This window comes from Hoplias malabaricus, chromosome 2 (assembly GCF_029633855.1).
Source record: "Hoplias malabaricus isolate fHopMal1 chromosome 2, fHopMal1.hap1, whole genome shotgun sequence".
In the NCBI taxonomy this organism is placed as follows: Eukaryota; Metazoa; Chordata; class Actinopteri; order Characiformes; family Erythrinidae; genus Hoplias; species Hoplias malabaricus.
Window position 1 is genome coordinate 53,845,453 of NC_089801.1, and position 21,434 is coordinate 53,866,886.

The window sequence follows — 21,434 nt, forward strand, 5'->3', positions numbered from 1 at the left end:
ATTCTAACGCCTGAACACGTAAAATATGTACGTTTACAGACGGCAAAACATAACGCTTTAACGCCTCTTCGTACCTTATTGCCAATCAGTGAACTATAATATGAATATAGCTGCATGTGAATTAAGGGACCGTGACAAAAGCTGACAATGTGCAACGTTTGGTTTCCCATATTTATGAGACACTTACACGTTACAACGTATTGCCTACTAAGCATGACACACATGCAAACGTAGAATTGCGTTATTTTACAGTGGACACTGAAATAATTATATTACCACCATCATCACTGCTTTCATGATCTACTATTTCTACTATCAGTACACATGATCATAACAGCATACATGATGGTACAGGGACATTTTGTCAATAATTTGTAGGTAGTCTGACCAAAGGAGGATATATAGGTCCTCCCTTGTGAGCTTTGGTTCCTCCGTAGATTTCTTCCTCAGCTCTGAGTTTTTGCTCACCTTGGGGTTTTATGTTTCATTTTAAAACTTGTATCTTTACTGGATTTCTGTGAAGCTGCTTTGTGACAACATCAGTTGTAAAAAGGATTATACAAAAAATGTATTTGATAACCTAACAGTTCACATATTTTCCACTCACAGATATGCAATATTATTACAGTATATATTTGAATATGATAATCATAATTATTATTATCTCTTAATTACAGGTCTGTGAAGCATCACAATGACTTTAAAGCTGTAACCTTCAGTTAAAATGTTGTGTGTTGTTCCTTACATAGTCCATAAATTATTATATTTACCATCTTTAGACTTTAGCAGCTCGGTATGGATCTAATTTTAAATGATGAGATTTTTGTATTCACATGGCTCTGAGGACAGATATGTTACAGTTTGAATTTGTGTTGTTTCACACCACTAATGGGAATATAGCCTGACAAATGTAAGGGGAGTAGTTGACATGCTGGGTCTTTTTTTCCTGCACTTTCACATAAACAAATGCATACGTATACCCAGCACCGTATCCATTATTGTTGTGGTCCATTTGAAATGACAGGATGAAAAAGAAGAGAGGCGCAAAATTGCCATAGAGACTGCAGAATTTAACCTGCACAAGGCTACATTGAGGGGAGCAGAGCACTTTGAAGGGCCCTGTCGTTACCACGACGTATTAATCTTATATCTAGTCTAACTATAATACTCGAAAGAATAAGTTCTAATAAAGTTTCTAGTTCTTAAAAAATACTTGAAAGACGAAGACGACCTCTTGGAAGATCAGCAGGTTCTTTATTTGGAGAGCAAACACAGAAGGCCTCCTGCAGAATCACTCACAATGACATACTGGAAACCACACTTTACATACACTTTTTGGGGTGAGATCATCTCGCCCCTCCCATTTTTTAAATTAGGTTGCATTCCATAGGACCCCAATTAAATGGTACCCTTGTATCCTTAAGGATGTAGTATATCATAGGAGTCCAACTAAGAAGGTATCCTTAACTTCTAAGGATATCGTATATCACACCGTAACAGACAGTCCCATGCTACACCATTCTCCTTTTTTTCTACAGAGTTCAGGCCTGAGTTATGAACTCAAGTATCACCAGTATTTGACCATTTTAATATTTATTCCATAAAACTTGTTTAAAATAATTCTCATGTGTTTATATCATTTGTTTATTACAGTCACATGTTTTCTATATTATTTGATTATTGCAGTCACATGTCTGTACATCTTTGCCTCTGGGGAAATATCCCATGCCTGATCTATGAATAAGTGAATTCTCCATCAGCCCTCTCAGTCTGAGGTCAGTCTTAGCAATGCAACACAAAGAAACACACACACTCACACACACATATGCACAGCCTAGAAGAGGCAGTCCCTCTGACTGAGTGACAAATTGACGGAAAGCTATAAAGATTTGTTTTCTAATGGGATCCAAATAAAGCTATGATTTAAACAACTGTAATTTCACGTTGTGCCCTGTGAAGGACTGGCACCCTCTCCAGGGTGTATTCCTGTCTTGCGCCCAGTGATTCCAGGTAGGTTCTGGACCCACTGCAACCCTGAACTGGATAAGCGCCTACAGATAATGAATGAATGAATGAATTTCACTTTGTTTAATTTGGACATGACTAGAGTATGAACTATTTCGTTATATTGTCTCTTACTGATTCAATAATCTTTATTATTCTAAAAATATAACTACCACACCCATAGAACTATATCTTTCATCGACGGCCAGTCTGCCCTCCCAAACTGTTGAGGAGAAACTTTATGCAGGAGATGATGGAGCAAGTGACATGCAGGAAGCAGCAGAAGATGCAGAGCCAGCATCATCACACTATTAGTGGCAAATTGCACCAGTTTCAGCTGGCAGAGGAGTAAGTGTGTGTGTGTGTGTGTGTGTGTGTGTGTGTGAGTGTGTGTGTGAGAGAGAGAGGGAATCAAAACTAGAAAACACACATTGGTAGGTGGATTGGCAACTCAAAAGTGTCTGTGGGTGTGAGTGTGTCACCCTGTGAAGGACTGGAGGGTGTGTTCCCACCTTGCGCCCAGTCATTGTGAGTAGGCTCCAGAACCACTGTGACCGTGAACTGGATAAGAGATTACAGATAATAAATGAATGAACAAATTTATTGCTCTTGTGGCCAGTTTAAAGATCACATTGCTAATATTGGAGCAGTTTGGAGGGGCAGCTATGCAGTGCAAAACATTCACCCTGACCATTTAATTCTGCTTTCGTGATGACACATATATGTACTGATGCAGGCTCACTGCAACCCCACTGTGTCTCACCAGCAGACCTTGATGCACAGTTTGAAAGCAATTATATACTTATAATTCCTCTTCTCATCAGGATTGCAAAACTGAGATCTGAAGAACTTCAACAGAAGAAGGATAAGGTCGAGAGCCTCAAGAAAGCCCTATGCACCCAAGTATGTAAATGAAAATAATCATAGTCAGATTTAGCCATTGTGAATTATATTTAAGGAAGATGAACTGAATGATTATTAAAGGCTATGTGGTAGTGAACTAAGTGATTTAGTTCACTACCAGTGTCAAGTTAAAACCATAATGTTTATTGGCATGTGTGAAATGTGTTGTGCAGGTTGGAGTGCAGGGCATTACAGAGGAGAAAAGCAACAGTAGAGTTGTGTTTCCACAAATCAGGGGAAGGTCCACATCAAATATGAGGATTTAAGAGGCATGGATTTAGTCGTAGGAAGAAAGGTTCATACAAATAAAGAAACATTGCATGTAGAACTATAAATATACATGTATATAAATATAAATGTATCTGCTCTCTTTGAATCTCAGTGTCCTCTCCTATTAACTCTCATGCAGCTGTTGGAAATGCATTAGAACTGCAGTGCGTTGTAGATTGAGCGGGTTGCTGTTGCAGGACTCAGAGGTGGCCAGGTACAAGTAGGTGCTTCTGTTTTAATAAGAGTTTCAACATCACTCCGGCTCTTGACAACGTCCCTAGAAGAAGATGTTCATGATTATGCAGATGCTCATGTATTAATCATACTGTAGCTAGTCTTGTACACAGTTGGCTTGCCTCGTCTCCAGCGCTGACGATGGAGGAATCACTCTTTCTGGTGAAAGATGTTTCTGAGGTGGGACTAGGTTCCTATGAAGGAACTCCATTCAAACACACGCTGTGGAAGTGTGGAGACGTGATTATCGTTGCATAAAGAATGAATACGGAGATATTCAGGTGATAAAAGTAAAAATAATGGGTTGTTCTTGTCAGATTGAGTTACCTTTTCGCTCTGATGCTTCCTGTTGTCTGTCATCAAGGCTCTATGGGATCTGCATGTGTCTGTGTGGTGAGACTCCACCACACAGACACGTACAGACAGGGAGGAAAGGTAGAAATATGGGATCAGATTGTGTTTCTCATCTATACACAGAACCATTCAGAATGGAATGTAGCCAAACAACAGGATCATTTATTTACAGGAGGGCGTGGTGGTGACCAGTCAGTCCAGCAGAGATGATGCACCACTGGACTGACTGGCGTTGGCTAAAGGATGGTGTGATCACCTGGTACCTGGCATTCCCTGCAAATACAGCCAAGAAAGAAATAAGGAATCACGTCACACACATTTCTTGTAGCATCTAGACATACAGTATAAACGCATCTAAGTAATATCTTTGCCTCACCTTTAATGTTCCACCACACTTAGATTACAACAAACACAACAAGGAGGTCCGCATTAAGGTCACACAGCTCCATGGGCCATCCCTGCATCGGCAGAAGACATAGAATTCAGCGAATAGATTAATCAGACAATTCAGTAATGCTCTCATCTGTAGACTTTCAGTTTAGTCCAAACACTTACAGCTCGTCTAACGCCTCAAACTAAGACGTCAGTTCCAGTGGGAACCCTGCAAACAGAGACAGCAAGAGGAGAGAGAGACTGCAAAATAGTTAACATTCAAATAAACGTGTGTATATTTACAGATCATGTACCTACCTTTAACACCTACAAACAGAAATGAAACTTACCTTAAACTGGACAAAGAGAACTAAATCAACATAGATACAAATAATACACTTACTCTACGCTAATAAGTTGCATGCATTACACTAAATTATTAATGATATTTTTATGAAATAAAGAAAAGTAAATAAGAATTGAAAGAGTGAGGAGCTGAAGGGGGCGTAGATGTTCAGACATCCTTAAGCCTGTCCAGGAGATCGTCAACGTGGCTCTCGAAGATCTCCCACACCACTCTGAACAATGACCCAGGAGCGTTGTACGCTGACTCCTCCAGTGTGAAGATGCTCTCCAAAAAGAGCAGCATGGCACTCTGAGAGACAGAGGTAGAGATTCTGCTCAAACGAGGCACAAACGGACAAAACCCTTCTGTAGAAAAGCACACCATTTCTACCCTGAACTGCTGCTACATGGGAGTGTTGTGTGGTGAGGGCTCGTGAGTGTTACCTTCACCAGGAGCAGGTAGCGGTCAGCTCTGGGTCTGCTCTGCCCGGTGACCGCAGAGACAGAGGAAATCACGGCCAACAGATGGTGGAGGAAACCTTCTGGCCTCTGTAAATGAAGTGAAAAAGACATGAGCACGGCGTACACTGTGGAGGTCCTGATCTCGCAGGACACAACATACACTAGACCTGTGCTGGCTTCTTCTGAGCATCATTATACTGTCCATGTTTTTAACAATCATTTGAAGTAACTCTTACCGGACAGATCGGAGGCTGCGCACCCGCCTGGATTCTCAGCAACACAACCTCAAAGACGACGTCCATGAAGTTGAAGTTCTGGATCTGAGAGTGAGAGACAACGTTAGTGACACACACAGTCCGGTTTCATAAGTAGTGCTGATGTTTTTTTTTTAATCCCATCTAGTTATTCCAACTCACTCCACTCTCCGCCAGCTCCTCTACGATCACTTCACGATAATAAGGAGACTCAGCCATCAGCAGCAGACGATGGTAGAGCTCCTGGAAGAGTCTCACATCCTGCAGGAGGTAAAGAGTTGCACAGAATCACATCAGTGAATCATTTAAAATACATCATATCATTTGGATAAATGTGACACACTGATCATATGTTTTACCCTGTCATTAAGGGTGGCCAGGTCCTCCAATATCATACTGCCAACGTCCCGGAGATTGTGGCGACAATCTGGTTCGCTGAGCATGATCTACAGAAACAAAGAAACAAGGGTCAGAAAGAACGGACTGGAGCGCCATCATGCCTCAAATACTCTAGTTTTATGTGGTTTCCTTACAGTGAATGCCTGGCGCAGGGCTCGAAGTTTAAGAGGAAAGCTGGTGATCCTCCTAATCTGTGAGTAGACGCTGTGGAGAAGCAGCAAGGTTTGCATGAGTTCAGTTCGGTTAATAGACGTCAATGTTTTTATTCCATGTGGAATGTAAAGGGTTAAAGCTGGCACTGCACTCACTGCAAAGAGGGCACCTCCCGAGCCACAGCCTCTGCATCTCCAGATGTCTGTAACATAATACCAAATATTCAGCTTCTGACAGAGTCCTGTATAATTCAGGATGGTAAAATTACCGTAATGACCATAGTATATCATGCCTTACCTCAGGAGTGGACTCAGGCTGAGGATCAGGGAAAGGGTCAGGGTGGATCACCTCTGTGTCAGAGCTGCTTGTGAAGTACCACGCCTCACGTCCGGAAAAGAAGGACCGGCACGTGCGTAGCACCTCCGTCACCTGTGCAACACACACTCTGTACTTCCTTTGCAAACACATGTTCTTTCAAAGTGCATTCTACAAAACTCAGGTCCAGGACATTGGGACATTTAATATAAATAAATATTCTTACTAATAACTCCATAATATAAAGCACTGAGTATGTGTTGTAAATTAAATGCAGGTGTGACAGAACAAATAGCTGCTATTTCTGTGTTTGTTTGTTTTTTTTTGTAACTATTTCTAAACATTCCCCACTCTTTTGGAACTGAGATCTGTACAAGGTCAGATGTGTTAGTGTTTTACTAGAACATGGTGAACGTACCTCAACACCTTCAGACGTTTTGGAGGTGTGTTCCTTGGTGAACAGGCAAGATGCCACTCGCGTCAGTTGGCCTTCAACTCGCTTAAAACAAATAACAACAACAACAACTCAGATCTTTATACCTGCACAATGTGTGAAAGGCTCCATAAAAAGACCAGACTAAAGTGAACACAGACACGTCTGAGGGATCTCACCTGGGCAAGAGTGACCCTCGCGGTTGATGACATCAAAATGGGGCCCTGCAAGAGACGTTCTGGTCGTCATATGGGTAATATAAACTACCAAAACTCATAACTGTAATACGGAATATGAAAGAACGGTGTTGGAAATGAATGCAATAAGAGGAGGTGGTTTGGACCTTAGAAGATGGAACATAGAAATCATTGGTGTGAATCCACCAATGATATGTACGTGCCCCCCGGATCAGCTCAACATAGTGGCGCCTGACACAGACCCTCTGGAGAATAAAAAACAAATCACACACAGACACACGGCCAAGTAAGACACCACAAAGCTACACGTATGATTAAGAGTGCCACACAGGTGGTCTTGAACTAACAGAGCGGCATACCTTCTTGTCTACACGAAGCCACTCGGTGCAGGAGAAACACAGAGTCCAGAAGGTCTTCTGCATTCCTCCATGACTCTGAACGAACAGCCGCTCCAGAAAGAGCCTGGGACACTGAAGTAGTGCAAGAATACAACACATTAGAACTAACCACTACATACAGGAGTTAAAGGGCTCTATAGGTGAACACTGCTATGTTACAGAATATACCCTTCACTCTAGTGGTGCACATAAAAACAGCACAATTTGAATTTGTAGTAGTTGTGGCAGCTCATAAACCAAAATATTAAAATACATCCTCATATCCATGGGTTGCAGTCACATGACATTTTTGGCATGGGCACCACTATGTGGAATGATCGTCTGGTGTCAGAGCACAGCAGTAACAAGTAGGTGGGAAAGATGGATAAATTTATCTTATACACAGATCCTCTCCCTGCACTGGAGAGAGTCTCACAGCACTCAGAAGCACAGACGCTCACCACCTCTTTGTGGAACAGGGCTCTTTTAAATATAACACACATCTCCAAAAAGATACACATCTTTAAACTACTTAGTGACTAAAATTCCAGTGAAATTCAGCGAAACCTTCACTTACACTGTATGGGATCATAGGGCCCGAGGGGATCACAAGTGTCCCAGTCTCATCCGTGCTGACCTGCAGTAAAGAAAGAGACAGGTAGAGATTAGTGTCTGATCATTATATCGAAGACTGGAGTTACTCTCTGCAGTTGCATTGTGTTTGATGGGAGTGCGTGGATAATCACCTCAGGCTCGTCTCTGGTGACCTGTCCGACGAAGCCGACGTACGGATGACACAAGACGTCAGGCTCCACTGGGCGGACAGCGTCTCGCAGCCTCTGCTCTGGGTCTGAAAATGTTCCACACATCACTAGAGCTGAAACAGTTCCTTTCAGTCTGAGAACTGCTCTGAAGCTCATGCACACTTTCCCTTTTTCACTTTGAATGATACTGAATCTCAAATGGCTCCCTATTCACTATCCCCTACATTATTCACTGTACTGTTTCGGGAACATGAATTCAGGAGGGTAGCGAACAACGTCAGACCCTAACTCATACGGGTTTTTACCAAACAACGGAGTATATTATCCGTATCCGCTATCCACGTGGGTTGTACACTACATGTTTCAGTGCATTGTGGGATTTTTCAGTGCACTAAATAATGTCCACTGTTGTTTTGGACACTGCTACAAAATGGTGGAACACAAAGTAGTGCACTATATAGTCACAGTTTCAGTCTGATCGTTAGACCTGAACATGACCAACCGCTTCTTCCCCAATCACTGTCCGAAATGGCTCATTATTCACTATACCCTATGGTTTCACTCTTTAATGTACTATTATAGGGAAGTGAATTCAGGTGGGTAGTGAACGATTTCAAACAGTTATTTTACTAAACAATGCAGTGGATTTTGGGGTACCTGCTGTCTAAATCTTGCAATGCATTGTGGGATTGTCTGAGTGCACTGTAAATTGTGCACTATGTTTTTGGACAGTACTACAAAATGGCGGAACCCCAAAACAGTGCACTATTTAAATAGTTTCCTCGAGACTTGCCCGATTTGAACTGCGCATGCGCCGACCTTCACGCAGGTAGCTGATAGCGGCAGAGCTCTATGTGTTTTCCAAAGCAGAAAGGCACTTTATCTTCAAGAGACAGTAACTTTAAACACACACAGACATGAATTTGTCTTTCATCGCTGTCCTTTACAGATTTAAACAACTGGATCACCGTTTTACAGCAGAAGTTATCCGTGTAGAAATGATGAGGTATTCTTCTGTTTAAACAAAACATGACGAATAACGCTGTGGGACACAATTAAAATATCACCTATCAGCAAATTGCACGCAAGCATGCGCAGTCTATTTGCGCTGCTGCCCGATTTGGACTGCGCATGCGCAGAACATCATGTTTCTATGTACTGCTGATAGATCCGATATTTTATCAATTTGTCATTCGAGGATAATGAGTCATAATATTGTCAACTGTAAATACACCAATTTTTGGTAGAGGCCAATTTTCCCCAACGAGTAAAATGTTTACATTTAAAAACATGAACAAAAACAAGGCCAATGTAATAAAACATATTAGATAATATACTTACAACAAGTGTATTAAATTGGTTGCCTACGTTAAATCATACAGATTTGTGTCTGTGTTTACTGTTAAAAGTTTGAAATGTATCCTAACTGACCTTCAGCGACTGTCTGGGCGGCGGTGTTCGCCGTGGCGGTCTTCTCTGGGTGTCCAGTCCTGGACGAGAGGATAAAATAAAGTCCTGCTCCGGCTGCTGCGGCTCCAGCCACGAACCAAAGGCGGCGCCATCGCAGCTGCGTCGCAGACGAGATGATGTTGAGGAGTTGTAGAGTTGGAGTAGCAGTCATGGTGAAAAGCGCAGTAAAGTCGTGTTGTCTGTGTGAGTGTTTATGAAAGAATGAGGCTCAGTGTTCTTTTATCTATCTGTCTCCAAGGTGGGCTTTTTGAATGTAAACTTGACTACGGCGTACATTGTAAATGGATAAAGTTGCGATATTTTATTTCAAGATACATATTTTTTTGTTATTTTAACGCAGTATTTTAAAAATGAAGATTGACGTTTTGAGAATCATTAATGTTTTTTTTTCCAATTAATTTTATATTTCGAGAGTTATTATTTTTCAAAATTAAAGTCTAATTGGAGAAAACACTTTTATTATTTCGAGAAGAGTTCAGTCCGTATTGTTATTAAGAGCTGTAAGATTTTGAGAAAACATTCAATTTGTTAAAATTTAAAATCTATAAATTTATAATATAGTTGTATCATTTTGAAAATAAAATCGCTATATTAAAAAAAAAAGATTTCAAGAGTATAGTCGAAATTTCAAGAAATGTCATAGAAATGTAAATAAATGTATGTAAAAATACACATGTTTATACATTTAATAATAACAGTTATATTGTTACATTACATTACATATAAAAATGTTAGGACAATAAAGGAACAAATAAAGAATATGATTTTATATAGTTTTCATGAATTTCTGCAGCTGCATTCCATACTACATCCTTATCTTAAAGTTAAAATTAATCATGAAATGCAGTTTCACAACATATGCACACTGACGCTCTATTCATATGGTCTCTTCTTCCACTTTCCAAACTGACAGAGGTTGGGGGCAGACTAACAGGCCATTACCTACGAGAATGGGAAGGAGTACATACCTTACTCATGAATATTCAATGTTTGAGTGATTAAAAATGTAAAAAAAAAATGTCACTTCAGATTGGTAATTATACAAAAGTAAAGTTACATAAAATATCAGAAAGCTGTAAACACCAATGTGTAGCCAACACCCCTGTCTATAAGAGCAGAGTTATTCAGTTAATTAAAAATATCATTATACATTCAAAGGTGACTGATTCGCTGCCCACATTAAAAGTAAATGAATATAATTTAGTTGACTCCAAGTGTAATAATAAGATTATCAGTGATGGTATGAGACAAAAGATTTATTTTGAATACAATAAAGAATCTTTCAAGAAACTTCCTAACACAGTTTTCAAAACCACAATGACTTTTGCTCATTCAGAATTGATCAAATGGCCCATATCTCCTAAGGTAAAGGAAACCCATTTAAAACTAATAAATATGATATATCTTGTAGCTGTGTTTCTTGAAAAACGGTTTAATTTTGATGTTGACTTATGTGTATTTTGTAAGTCAGAAAATGAATCTCTGGAACATTAGTTTTTTTTTTTTCATTAGAAATTGGATTAATCTCAAACTTAACATTCCTTCCTTTGATGTTGATGCCATTTTATTTTATATTGAAAACTTAAGTTCAGCTTTCTCTGATGCTATAAATGTAATCATACTCTTAGGAAATACCACGTTCACTGCAGTAAGTGGAGGGGAAATAAGCCCTCTTTCCTCTGTTTCACGAATGAATTTAATTCATATTATTCTGCTTTAAGTAGATTAAAAAACTGGAAAACTGCTAGAATCATCTCACACCAGATCTCTCAAAACTTTTGATTCTAAGCTTCTCTCTCTTTTTTTTTTTTTTTTTACATAGAACTCATTTGGAATAAAGAAAGGAGAGGTTTTGTGACACAGTGCTGCTGTAAAACACCAGTCCGGTCCTTCATTTAAAAAACGAAAGTGATTTGTATGAAACAGACGGACATTGGTCAGCGCCTGAAGCCTCGTTCTTTGTGCGTGCGGCTCAGGTTAGGAGTGTGAAATCAGATTGATGACGAAATCAGATTTGTTACACTTTTACCTGTTGTGTGAACGTAGCCTAAGATACTCACCCGAGAGCCTCTGGAAGAGCCAGCTGCCGGGATGCCGTTGTCTTCCCAGGTTCAGTGAACTGCCGTGGTGGATCCGCAGATGATTTCTCAGGTTTGTTTCATTGGCCCCTTTTACAGCCACCGTTTAATAGCAAGTCCGACTGTTCTGACGAGTTGTGCTACCTTGTCGCTATGTGCCACATAGTGTACTTTCTGTGGCAGATGGTGTTTCTATTTATTTCCATTTAATATTCAATCACCACCTTTGAATTTGTAGCACTGACTTTTTTTTTCGGGATACAAAGGATAAGCAATCGATTCATTAGGATTTTGTGTTTCACCGTAAATGGTGCAGTAGTTGCATTCTGTCGCCGCTAGATGGCAAAATACAAACACAACTTCCATAAGGTGGAAAAACTACACGTTTAGCGTCCTTCCCGGGATATTATCTCTCTATTTTCAAAGTGTCTCGAAAATCTGGAAGGCTCACTGAAGATACAGTATAACAGACTATAATATATACAATATAACAGACAAAACACATAGCAAACATTAATAAAGTTTTATTTTCAGCTCTGATTTTTTTTTTACTTTCTATTATCATATTTAACAACACAAAATACAGAATAATAAACAATAATACAGATTCTGGAGGATATTATATCCACAAACTTTCCGCTAGGGGGCGCACACTAAGGAAGATTTTAAAAAAAAGAGAGAGAAGCTTAGAATCAAAAGTTTTGAGAGATCTGGTGTGAGATGATTCTAGCAGTTTTCCAGTTTTTTAATCTACTTAAAGCAGAATAATATGAATTAAATTCATTCGTGAAACAGAGGAAAGAGGGCTTATTTCCCCTCCACTTACTGCAGTGAACGTGGTATTTCCTAAGAGTATGATTACATTTATAGCATCAGAGAAAGCTGAACTTAAGTTTTCAATATAAAATAAAATGGCATCAACATCAAGGAAGGAATGTTAAGTTTGAGATTAATCCAATTTCTAATGAAAAAAAAAAACTAATGTTCCAGAGATTCATTTCTGACTTACAAAATACACATAAGTCAACATCAAAATTAAACCATTTTTCAAGAAACACAGCTACAAGATATATCATATTTATTAGTTTTAAATGGGTTTCCTTTACCTTAGGAGATATGGGCCATTTGATCAATTCTGAATGAGCAAAAGTCATTGTGGTTTTGAAAACTGTGTTAGGAAGTTTCTTGAAAGATTCTTTATTGTATTCAAAATAAATCTTTTGTCTCATACCATCACTGATAATCTTATTATTACACTTGGAGTCAACTAAATTATATTCATTTACTTTTAATGTGGGCAGCGAATCAGTCACCTTTGAATGTATAATGATATTTTTAATTAACTGAATAACTCTGCTCTTATAGACAGGGGTGTTTGTTGGCTAAACATTGGTGTTTACAGCTTTCTGATATTTTATGTAACTTTACTTTTGTATAATTACCAATCTGAAATGACATTTTTTTTTTTTACATTTTTAATCACTCAAACATTGAATATTCATGAGTAAGGTATGTACTCCTTCCCATTCTCGTAGGTAATGGCCCGTTAGTCTGCCCCCAACCTCTGTCAGTTTGGAAAGTGGAAGAAGAGACCATATGAATAGAGCGTCAGTGTGCATATGTTGTGAAACTGCATTTCATGATTAATTTTAACTTTAAGATAAGGATGTAGTATGGAATGCAGCTGCAGAAATTCATGAAAACTATATAAAATCATATTCTTTATTTGTTCCTTTATTGTCCTAACATTTTTATATGTAATGTAATGTAACAATATAACTGTTATTATTAAATGTATAAACATGTGTATTTTTACATACATTTATTTACATTTCTATGACATTTCTTGAAATTTCGACTATACTCTTGAAATCTTTTTTTTTTTAATATAGCGATTTTATTTTCAAAATGATACAACTATATTATAAATTTATAGATTTTAAATTTTAAATAATACAATTTTATTTTAACAAATTGAATGTTTTCTCAAAATCTTACAGCTCTTAATAACAATACGGACTGAACTCTTCTCGAAATAATAAAAGTGTTTTCTCCAATTAGACTTTAATTTTGAAAAATAATAACTCTCGAAATATAAAATTAATTGGAAAAAAAAACATTAATGATTCTCAAAACGTCAATCTTCATTTTTAAAATACTGCGTTAAAATAACAAAAAAATATGTATCTTGAAATAAAATATCGCAACTTTATCCATTTACAATGTACGCCGTAGTCAAGTTTACATTCAAAAAGCCCACCTTGGAGACAGATAGATAAAAGAACACTGAGCCTCATTCTTTCATAAACACTCACACAGACAACACGACTTTACTGCGCTTTTCACCATGTCTGCTACTCCAACTCTACAACTCCTCAACATCATCTCGTCTGCGACGCAGCTGCGATGGCGCCGCCTTTGGTTCGTGGCTGGAGCCGCAGCAGCCGGAGCAGGACTTTATTTTATCCTCTCGTCCAGGACTGGACACCCAGAGAAGACCGCCACGGCGAACACGCCGCCCAGACAGTCGCTGAAGGTCAGTTAGGATACATTTCAAACTTTTAACAGTAAACACAGACACAAATCTGTATGATTTAACGTAGGCAACCAATTTAATACACTTGTTGTAAGTATATTATCTAATATGTTTTATTACATTGGCCTTGTTTTTGTTCATGTTTTTAAATGTAAACATTTTACTCGTTGGGGAAAATTGGCCTCTACCAAAAATTGGTGTATTTACAGTTGACAATATTATGACTCATTATCCTCGAATGACAAATTGATAAAATATCGGATCTATCAGCAGTACATAGAAACATGATGTTCTGCGCATGCGCAGTCCAAATCGGGCAGCAGCGCAAATAGACTGCGCATGCTTGCGTGCAATTTGCTGATAGGTGATATTTTAATTGTGTCCCACAGCGTTATTCGTCATGTTTTGTTTAAACAGAAGAATACCTCATCATTTCTACACGGATAACTTCTGCTGTAAAACGGTGATCCAGTTGTTTAAATCTGTAAAGGACAGCGATGAAAGACAAATTCATGTCTGTGTGTGTTTAAAGTTACTGTCTCTTGAAGATAAAGTGCCTTTCTGCTTTGGAAAACACATAGAGCTCTGCCGCTATCAGCTACCTGCGTGAAGGTCGGCGCATGCGCAGTTCAAATCGGGCAAGTCTCGAGGAAACTATTTAAATAGTGCACTGTTTTGGGGTTCCGCCATTTTGTAGTACTGTCCAAAAACATAGTGCACAATTTACAGTGCACTCAGACAATCCCACAATGCATTGCAAGATTTAGACAGCAGGTACCCCAAAATCCACTGCATTGTTTAGTAAAATAACTGTTTGAAATTGTTCACTACCCACCTGAATTCACTTCCCTATAATAGTACATTAAAGAGTGAAACCATAGGGTATAGTGAATAATGAGCCATTTCGGACAGTGATTGGGGAAGAAGCTGGTGGTCATGTTCAGGTCTAACGATCAGACTGAAACTGTGACTATATAGTGCACTACTTTGTGTTCCACCATTTTGTAGCAGTGTCCGAAACAATAGTGGACATTATTTAGTGCACTGAAAAATCCCACAATGCACTGAAACATGTAGTGTACAACCCACGTGGATAGCGGATACGGATAATATACTCCGTTGTTTGGTAAAAACCCGTATGAGTTAGGGTCTGACGTTGTTCGCTACCCTCCTGAATTCATGTTCCCGAAACAGTACAGTGAATAATGTAGGGGATAGTGAATAGGGAGCCATTTGAGATTCAGTATCATTCAAAGTGAAAAAGGGAAAGTGTGCATGAGCTTCAGAGCAGTTCTCAGACTGAAAGGAACTGTTTCAGCTCTAGTGATGTGTGGAACATTTTCAGACCCAGAGCAGAGGCTGCGAGACGCTGTCCGCCCAGTGGAGCCTGACGTCTTGTGTCATCCGTACGTCGGCTTCGTCGGACAGGTCACCAGAGACGAGCCTGAGGTGATTATCCACGCACTCCCATCAAACACAATGCAACTGCAGAGAGTAACTCCAGTCTTCGATATAATGATCAGACACTAATCTCTACCTGTCTCTTTCTTTACTGCAGGTCAGCACGGATGAGACTGGGACACTTGTGATCCCCTCGGGCCCTATGATCCCATACAGTGTAAGTGAAGGTTTCGCTGAATTTCACTGGAATTTTAGTCACTAAGTAGTTTAAAGATGTGTATCTTTTTGGAGATGTGTGTTATATTTAAAAGAGCCCTGTTCCACAAAGAGGTGGTGAGCGTCTGTGCTTCTGAGTGCTGTGAGACTCTCTCCAGTGCAGGGAGAGGATCTGTGTATAAGATAAATTTATCCATCTTTCCCACCTACTTGTTACTGCTGTGCTCTGACACCAGACGATCATTCCACATAGTGGTGCCCATGCCAAAAATGTCATGTGACTGCAACCCATGGATATGAGGATGTATTTTAATATTTTGGTTTATGAGCTGCCACAACTACTACAAATTCAAATTGTGCTGTTTTTATGTTCACCACTAGAGTGAAGGGTATATTCTGTAACATAGCAGTGTTCACCTATAGAGCCCTTTAACTCCTGTATGTAGTGGTTAGTTCTAATGTGTTGTATTCTTGCACTACTTCAGTGTCCCAGGCTCTTTCTGGAGCGGCTGTTCGTTCAGAGTCATGGAGGAATGCAGAAGACCTTCTGGACTCTGTGTTTCTCCTGCACCGAGTGGCTTCGTGTAGACAAGAAGGTATGCCGCTCTGTTAGTTCAAGACCACCTGTGTGGCACTCTTAATCATACGTGTAGCTTTGTGGTGTCTTACTTGGCCGTGTGTCTGTGTGTGATTTGTTTTTTATTCTCCAGAGGGTCTGTGTCAGGCGCCACTATGTTGAGCTGATCCGGGGGGCACGTACATATCATTGGTGGATTCACACCAATGATTTCTATGTTCCATCTTCTAAGGTCCAAACCACCTCCTCTTATTGCATTCATTTCCAACACCGTTCTTTCATATTCCGTATTACAGTTATGAGTTTTGGTAGTTTATATTACCCATATGACGACCAGAACGTCTCTTGCAGGGCCCCATTTTGATGTCATCAACCGCGAGGGTCACTCTTGCCCAGGTGAGATCCCTCAGACATGTCTGTGTTCACTTTAGTCTGGTCTTTTTATGGAGCCTTTCACACATTGTGCAGGTATAAAGATCTGAGTTGTTGTTGTTGTTATTTGTTTTAAGCGAGTTGAAGGCCAACTGACGCGAGTGGCATCTTGCCTGTTCACCAAGGAACACACCTCCAAAACGTCTGAAGGTGTTGAGGTACGTTCACCATGTTCTAGTAAAACACTAACACATCTGACCTTGTACAGATCTCAGTTCCAAAAGAGTGGGGAATGTTTAGAAATAGTTACAAAAAAAAACAAACAAACACAGAAATAGCAGCTATTTGTTCTGTCACACCTGCATTTAATTTACAACACATACTCAGTGCTTTATATTATGGAGTTATTAGTAAGAATATTTATTTATATTAAATGTCCCAATGTCCTGGACCTGAGTTTTGTAGAATGCACTTTGAAAGAACATGTGTTTGCAAAGGAAGTACAGAGTGTGTGTTGCACAGGTGACGGAGGTGCTACGCACGTGCCGGTCCTTCTTTTCCGGACGTGAGGCGTGGTACTTCACAAGCAGCTCTGACACAGAGGTGATCCACCCTGACCCTTTCCCTGATCCTCAGCCTGAGTCCACTCCTGAGGTAAGGCATGATATACTATGGTCATTACGGTAATTTTACCATCCTGAATTATACAGGACTCTGTCAGAAGCTGAATATTTGGTATTATGTTACAGACATCTGGAGATGCAGAGGCTGTGGCTCGGGAGGTGCCCTCTTTGCAGTGAGTGCAGTGCCAGCTTTAACCCTTTACATTCCACATGGAATAAAAACATTGACGTCTATTAACCGAACTGAACTCATGCAAAACCTTGCTGCTTCTCCACAGCGTCTACTCACAGATTAGGAGGATCACCAGCTTTCCTCTTAAACTTCGAGCCCTGCGCCAGGCATTCACTGTAAGGAAACCACATAAAACTAGAGTATTTGAGGCATGATGGCGCTCCAGTCCGTTCTTTCTGACCCTTGTTTCTTTGTTTCTGTAGATCATGCTCAGCGAACCAGATTGTCGCCACAATCTCCGGGACGTTGGCAGTATGATATTGGAGGACCTGGCCACCCTTAATGACAGGGTAAAACATATGATCAGTGTGTCACATTTATCCAAATGATATGATGTATTTTAAATGATTCACTGATGTGATTCTGTGCAACTCTTTACCTCCTGCAGGATGTGAGACTCTTCCAGGAGCTCTACCATCGTCTGCTGCTGATGGCTGAGTCTCCTTATTATCGTGAAGTGATCGTAGAGGAGCTGGCGGAGAGTGGAGTGAGTTGGAATAACTAGATGGGATTAAAAAAAAAACATCAGCACTACTTATGAAACCGGACTGTGTGTGTCACTAACGTTGTCTCTCACTCTCAGATCCAGAACTTCAACTTCATGGACGTCGTCTTTGAGGTTGTGTTGCTGAGAATCCAGGCGGGTGCGCAGCCTCCGATCTGTCCGGTAAGAGTTACTTCAAATGATTGTTAAAAACATGGACAGTATAATGATGCTCAGAAGAAGCCAGCACAGGTCTAGTGTATGTTGTGTCCTGCGAGATCAGGACCTCCACAGTGTACGCCGTGCTCATGTCTTTTTCACTTCATTTACAGAGGCCAGAAGGTTTCCTCCACCATCTGTTGGCCGTGATTTCCTCTGTCTCTGCGGTCACCGGGCAGAGCAGACCCAGAGCTGACCGCTACCTGCTCCTGGTGAAGGTAACACTCACGAGCCCTCACCACACAACACTCCCATGTAGCAGCAGTTCAGGGTAGAAATGGTGTGCTTTTCTACAGAAGGGTTTTGTCCGTTTGTGCCTCGTTTGAGCAGAATCTCTACCTCTGTCTCTCAGAGTGCCATGCTGCTCTTTTTGGAGAGCATCTTCACACTGGAGGAGTCAGCGTACAACGCTCCTGGGTCATTGTTCAGAGTGGTGTGGGAGATCTTCGAGAGCCACGTTGACGATCTCCTGGACAGGCTTAAGGATGTCTGAACATCTACGCCCCCTTCAGCTCCTCACTCTTTCAATTCTTATTTACTTTTCTTTATTTCATAAAAATATCATTAATAATTTAGTGTAATGCATGCAACTTATTAGAGTAGAGTAAGTGTATTATTTGTATCTATGTTGATTTAGTTCTCTTTGTCCAGTTTAAGGTAAGTTTCATTTCTGTTTGTAGGTGTTAAAGGTAGGTACATGATCTGTAAATATACACACGTTTATTTGAATGTTAACTATTTTGCAGTCTCTCTCTCCTCTTGCTGTCTCTGTTTGCAGGGTTCCCACTGGAACTGACGTCTTAGTTTGAGGCGTTAGACGAGCTGTAAGTGTTTGGACTAAACTGAAAGTCTACAGATGAGAGCATTACTGAATTGTCTGATTAATCTATTCGCTGAATTCTATGTCTTCTGCCGATGCAGGGATGGCCCATGGAGCTGTGTGACCTTAATGCGGACCTCCTTGTTGTGTTTGTTGTAATCTAAGTGTGGTGGAACATTAAAGGTGAGGCAAAGATATTACTTAGATGCGTTTATACTGTATGTCTAGATGCTACAAGAAATGTGTGTGACGTGATTCCTTATTTCTTTCTTGGCTGTATTTGCAGGGAATGCCAGGTACCAGGTGATCACACCATCCTTTAGCCAACGCCAGTCAGTCCAGTGGTGCATCATCTCTGCTGGACTGACTGGTCACCACCACGCCCTCCTGTAAATAAATGATCCTGTTGTTTGGCTACATTCCATTCTGAATGGTTCTGTGTATAGATGAGAAACACAATCTGATCCCATATTTCTACCTTTCCTCCCTGTCTGTACGTGTCTGTGTGGTGGAGTCTCACCACACAGACACATGCAGATCCCATAGAGCCTTGATGACAGACAACAGGAAGCATCAGAGCGAAAAGGTAACTCAATCTGACAAGAACAACCCATTATTTTTACTTTTATCACCTGAATATCTCCGTATTCATTCTTTATGCAACGATAATCACGTCTCCACACTTCCACAGCGTGTGTTTGAATGGAGTTCCTTCATAGGAACCTAGTCCCACCTCAGAAACATCTTTCACCAGAAAGAGTGATTCCTCCATCGTCAGCGCTGGAGACGAGGCAAGCCAACTGTGTACAAGACTAGCTACAGTATGATTAATACATGAGCATCTGCATAATCATGAACATCTTCTTCTAGGGACGTTGTCAAGAGCCGGAGTGATGTTGAAACTCTTATTAAAACAGAAGCACCTACTTGTACCTGGCCACCTCTGAGTCCTGCAACAGCAACCCGCTCAATCTACAACGCACTGCAGTTCTAATGCATTTCCAACAGCTGCATGAGAGTTAATAGGAGAGGACACTGAGATTCAAAGAGAGCAGATACATTTCAATACTGCAGATGAGAGTCCGCAGCATAACTGTTCACCAGTGTAAATGCTGACACAGACATCAGAAACAGGAAGTAAAAACAGATCGGAACATCTGTTACGTCTGAATAGATTTTATGAAATACAACACCTGTAATAACATTTTGGAAAAAGTCAATAAAAAAATAATACAATGTAAACATTTCAGTGAACATCAATCAGGAATATGAAAGAGTAAATACAAACCTGTTTGATGGTATGTTTTTTTTTTTTTTTTTGTTTTTTTTTTTTTTTTAAATGGAGGATAGAGCCCCTGTCATTGCTACTCCAGTCTCCATAAACAGCTCTATGTAACTTTTGGAGGAGTGCTGGAAACCACATCCCTTCCCTTCCCTCTTCCAACTTTCTTGGGTCTCAGATCATTCTCAGCACACAATCACACTGAAGTGGAAGTGGTGTGCTAGAGGGTGTTGTACTGGTAAAAGTGGATCAGACACAGCAGTGCTGCTGGAATTATAAATTATTGTTTTAAAATCGTCCACCAACAAAAAATATCCAGCAGAGTACACTCACAAAATATGTATTTAAAGAAAAGTCCTGGAGATGAAATTGGGTGTATGAAATCTAAACATGTTTAAAAATTAAAATTAATATAGAATATGCAACAATTATGTTCCTTAACGAAAGGTACTGGTTATGCACCCTTGAGGGTACCACTCCAGTGACTGTAGTTTTTCAGAGAGTGTAGTTATGTCTAATTCAGTGGCCAGTGAGTGTGCACAATGTATAAAATTCTTGCAGAACTGCTGTTTCTGATCCACTGGTTTTAGCCCTTTTATGATCCACCACTCAAATCATACCTGCTCTGTATTAGCTCTGTCCATTATAGAACAGGTTAAAAGGGAGTTAACAAAATGCACAGAGCAACAGAGAGTATAGTCTGTATTTGTAGCACAAAAGTACCTTCAAAGTAGTAACTTTATAGTTTCAGTGTAAGCCAACGTGAAAAGAATTTATTCCAAGTAATTCTTGGAGCATTTCTATAGGTTCCTTCATCATGAAATGTTCACACAATGATTAAAGACAGCGGCTGTGTTCAAATGACGTAATAAACTAAAAAGTGACAAAAAATGGAGACAGAGAGGGGACAGAGATGATTCACAGCTGGTGTTGTTTCTGACATTGAAATAATGGTTTATTTTAAAAGACACAAGAAGTGGGAAAAGGCACAACAAAGTAGACACAGCAGTGTTAAAGCATTAAGTTTGAATTCTGGCCAAAACCGCCTCTCAATAATAAATAAATAAATAACCCTGAATTCAGACAGGTACTGTACATATTAGGCAGTTCTACTACAAATCAAAGTTAGTGTACTTCTCGGACCTCTGTATTAAACAAACACACGAATACACAAACTTTTTTTTAGCATTCTTGTAATCAGGAGTGTAGTTTGGAACTCATTTACAAAAGACGACACAAGCAGCTAATACGGCATCTCATGGGAAAGTGATTACAGACCAGGTCAAAG

General features: G+C 40.0%; 2 protein-coding genes across 3 annotated transcripts; one reads left to right on the top strand and one right to left on the bottom strand.

Moving 5' to 3' along the window:
* Window positions 1-2,639: 2,639 nt before the first annotated feature.
* On the bottom strand, window positions 2,640-9,568 carry LOC136687276 (uncharacterized). 2 transcript variants are annotated; one of them, XM_066661617.1, is made up of 19 exons: window positions 9,268-9,568; window positions 7,819-7,922; window positions 7,650-7,709; window positions 7,055-7,165; window positions 6,842-6,940; window positions 6,678-6,722; window positions 6,484-6,564; window positions 6,048-6,179; window positions 5,906-5,952; window positions 5,732-5,801; window positions 5,558-5,644; window positions 5,361-5,459; window positions 5,181-5,264; window positions 4,927-5,031; window positions 4,321-4,792; window positions 4,142-4,223; window positions 3,739-4,038; window positions 3,534-3,633; window positions 2,640-3,454 (listed from the first exon to the last, which is right to left on the bottom strand). In XM_066661617.1, exons 1-15 carry the CDS (start codon window positions 9,455-9,457, stop codon window positions 4,652-4,654), a joined length of 1,455 nt encoding a protein of 484 aa, XP_066517714.1. In that variant the 5' UTR covers window positions 9,458-9,568; the 3' UTR covers window positions 2,640-3,454; window positions 3,534-3,633; window positions 3,739-4,038; window positions 4,142-4,223; window positions 4,321-4,651. The 2 variants fall into 2 exon arrangements, with proteins under 2 accessions (XP_066517714.1, XP_066517715.1); XM_066661618.1 differs by lacking the exon at window positions 9,268-9,568 and adding an exon at window positions 8,805-9,017.
* Window positions 9,569-13,790: 4,222 nt separating this feature from the next.
* LOC136677017 (uncharacterized) lies at window positions 13,791-20,140 on the top strand. The gene is made up of 19 exons (XM_066654367.1): window positions 13,791-13,920; window positions 15,266-15,369; window positions 15,479-15,538; window positions 16,023-16,133; window positions 16,248-16,346; window positions 16,466-16,510; window positions 16,624-16,704; window positions 17,009-17,140; window positions 17,236-17,282; window positions 17,388-17,457; window positions 17,545-17,631; window positions 17,730-17,828; window positions 17,925-18,008; window positions 18,158-18,262; window positions 18,397-18,868; window positions 18,966-19,047; window positions 19,151-19,450; window positions 19,556-19,655; window positions 19,735-20,140. The coding sequence occupies exons 1-15, from the start codon at window positions 13,791-13,793 to the stop codon at window positions 18,535-18,537; spliced, it is 1,395 nt and encodes a 464-aa protein (XP_066510464.1). The 3' UTR covers window positions 18,538-18,868; window positions 18,966-19,047; window positions 19,151-19,450; window positions 19,556-19,655; window positions 19,735-20,140.
* The last annotated feature ends 1,294 nt before the right edge of the window (window positions 20,141-21,434 follow it).

Bases quoted from the DNA above. Each gene is read 5' to 3' on its own strand.
- LOC136677017 (XM_066654367.1), top strand. From the start codon at position 13,791: ATGGCGCCGCCTTTGGTTCGTGGCTGGAGCCGCAGCAGCCGGAGCAGG. The intron at 16,134-16,247 runs GTATGCCGCTCT...TTTATTCTCCAG, and splicing joins GGCTTCGTGTAGACAAGAAG to AGGGTCTGTGTCAGGCGCCA. The intron at 17,458-17,544 runs GTAAGGAAACCA...TTGTTTCTGTAG, and splicing joins CCCTGCGCCAGGCATTCACT to ATCATGCTCAGCGAACCAGA.
- LOC136687276 (XM_066661617.1), bottom strand. From the start codon at position 9,457: ATGACTGCTACTCCAACTCTACAACTCCTCAACATCATCTCGTCTGCG. The intron at 7,923-9,267 runs GTCAGTTAGGAT...GAACATTTTCAG, and splicing joins CGCCCAGACAGTCGCTGAAG to ACCCAGAGCAGAGGCTGCGA. The intron at 5,802-5,905 runs GTGAGTGCAGTG...GCTTCTCCACAG, and splicing joins CGGGAGGTGCCCTCTTTGCA to CGTCTACTCACAGATTAGGA.